At 33.2% G+C, this 1,452-nt stretch overlaps 1 protein-coding gene across 1 annotated transcript in view; it reads left to right on the top strand.

Moving 5' to 3' along the window:
• LOC135216661 (pneumococcal serine-rich repeat protein-like) overlaps window positions 1-850 on the top strand; it is a 670,367-nt gene extending 669,517 nt beyond the window's left edge. The window contains exon 9 of the mRNA XM_064252048.1: window positions 515-850. Coding sequence (XP_064108118.1) covers window positions 515-850 — 336 coding nt within the window. The remainder of the gene's footprint in view (window positions 1-514) is intronic.
• The last annotated feature ends 602 nt before the right edge of the window (window positions 851-1,452 follow it).

The raw sequence follows: 1,452 nt of genomic DNA, 5'->3' as shown, positions 1-1,452 counted from the left end.
TACATTTGTTGGCGAAACCTTTCTTCAATCATGAAATGGATATTTACAAAGCATCGTAATCTTTGAAATAAATTAAAAAATGAATTATATTTGTTGGTAAATCCCTTTTACAGTTAAGAAATGCTCACTTACGAAACGTCAAAACGTCGTAGTCTTTGAAATAATAATGAAAATAAATTATATTATATATGTTGGCAAACCATTTCTAAAATGAAACAGACATTTTGATAACAGACTAGTCTTGGAAATAATAAAAATACATTTTCAAAACAGCCTAGTCTTGGAAATAATAAAAATACATTTTAGAAACATACTAGTCTTGGAAATGACAAAAATACATTTTAATAACAGCCTACTCTTGGAAAAAATAGAAATACATTTTAATAACAGACTAGTCTTGGAAATAATAAAAATAAATGGAATTATATATCAAATAATCATAAAAACGAATTCTACATCTTTAACTCTTTCTTTAATCATTCCTTTCCTTCTCTCCCCGCCCCCGCCCACGCAGGTCCTGGAGAGCTGCCGTGGCATCACGTCAGCGCCCGCCAGGGGACAGCTGGAGCCACGCCTCCGCGGTCACCAGCTGCAGGCAGCGGCTGGCGCGCGCCCACATCCTGGCGGGCCAGCCCCACGTCGCTCTGGAGGAGTTATCTCAGGCCTTACTCCACGCCCCTCACCCCTCAGGGCTTCCCCGCCCACACCCTCTATACCCTGGCGGGCCGAGGGCGCATCTGGAAGCCGGGAACACGGGGAGGCGGAGAGGCGCTCTCGAGGGCGTTGGCTCACCACCCTCACCACGTTCCCGCCCACCTCGCCTTCTCCAGGATGCTCCAGGCCAATGTGAGTACCGGATAAAATAAACCAATACTAATAATAATAATAATAATATAATAATAATAATAACGTAAAAAATCCGCAGTCAAAATCCACATTTATGTATATGAGGAACTCTGAATTTATCAAAATACAAAAAAAAAAAAAAATAAAGGAAAATCTCCCATTTCTTATGATTTTTTTATGATTATGGTATTTTGACACATACAGATTTGCTCATATAATAATAATAATAATAATAATAATAATAATAATAATAATAATAATAATAATAATAATAATAATAATAAAAAGTAAACATCCACATTTATGTATATGAAGAAATCTGTATTTATCAAAATATAAAAAAAAAGAGGAAAATCTCCCATTTTTTTGTTCTTATTTTGACAGATACAGATTTGCTCTTACAATAATAATAATAATAATAATATAATAATTAATAATAATAATAATAATAATAATTTAATATAATAAGTAAAAATGCGGCAGTAAAAATCCACATTTTTGTATATGAGGGAACTTTGTATTTATCAAAATACAAAAAAAAAAAAAATTCCATTTCTTATTATTTATTATTTTGACAAATACAGATTTTGCTCATATAATAATAAT

Source organism: Macrobrachium nipponense, chromosome 6, assembly GCF_015104395.2.
Source record: "Macrobrachium nipponense isolate FS-2020 chromosome 6, ASM1510439v2, whole genome shotgun sequence".
NCBI lineage: Eukaryota > Metazoa > Arthropoda > Malacostraca > Decapoda > Palaemonidae > Macrobrachium > Macrobrachium nipponense.
The sequence above is the reverse complement of the archived record's forward strand: the minus strand, read 5'-3'. Positions and strand labels throughout refer to the sequence as shown.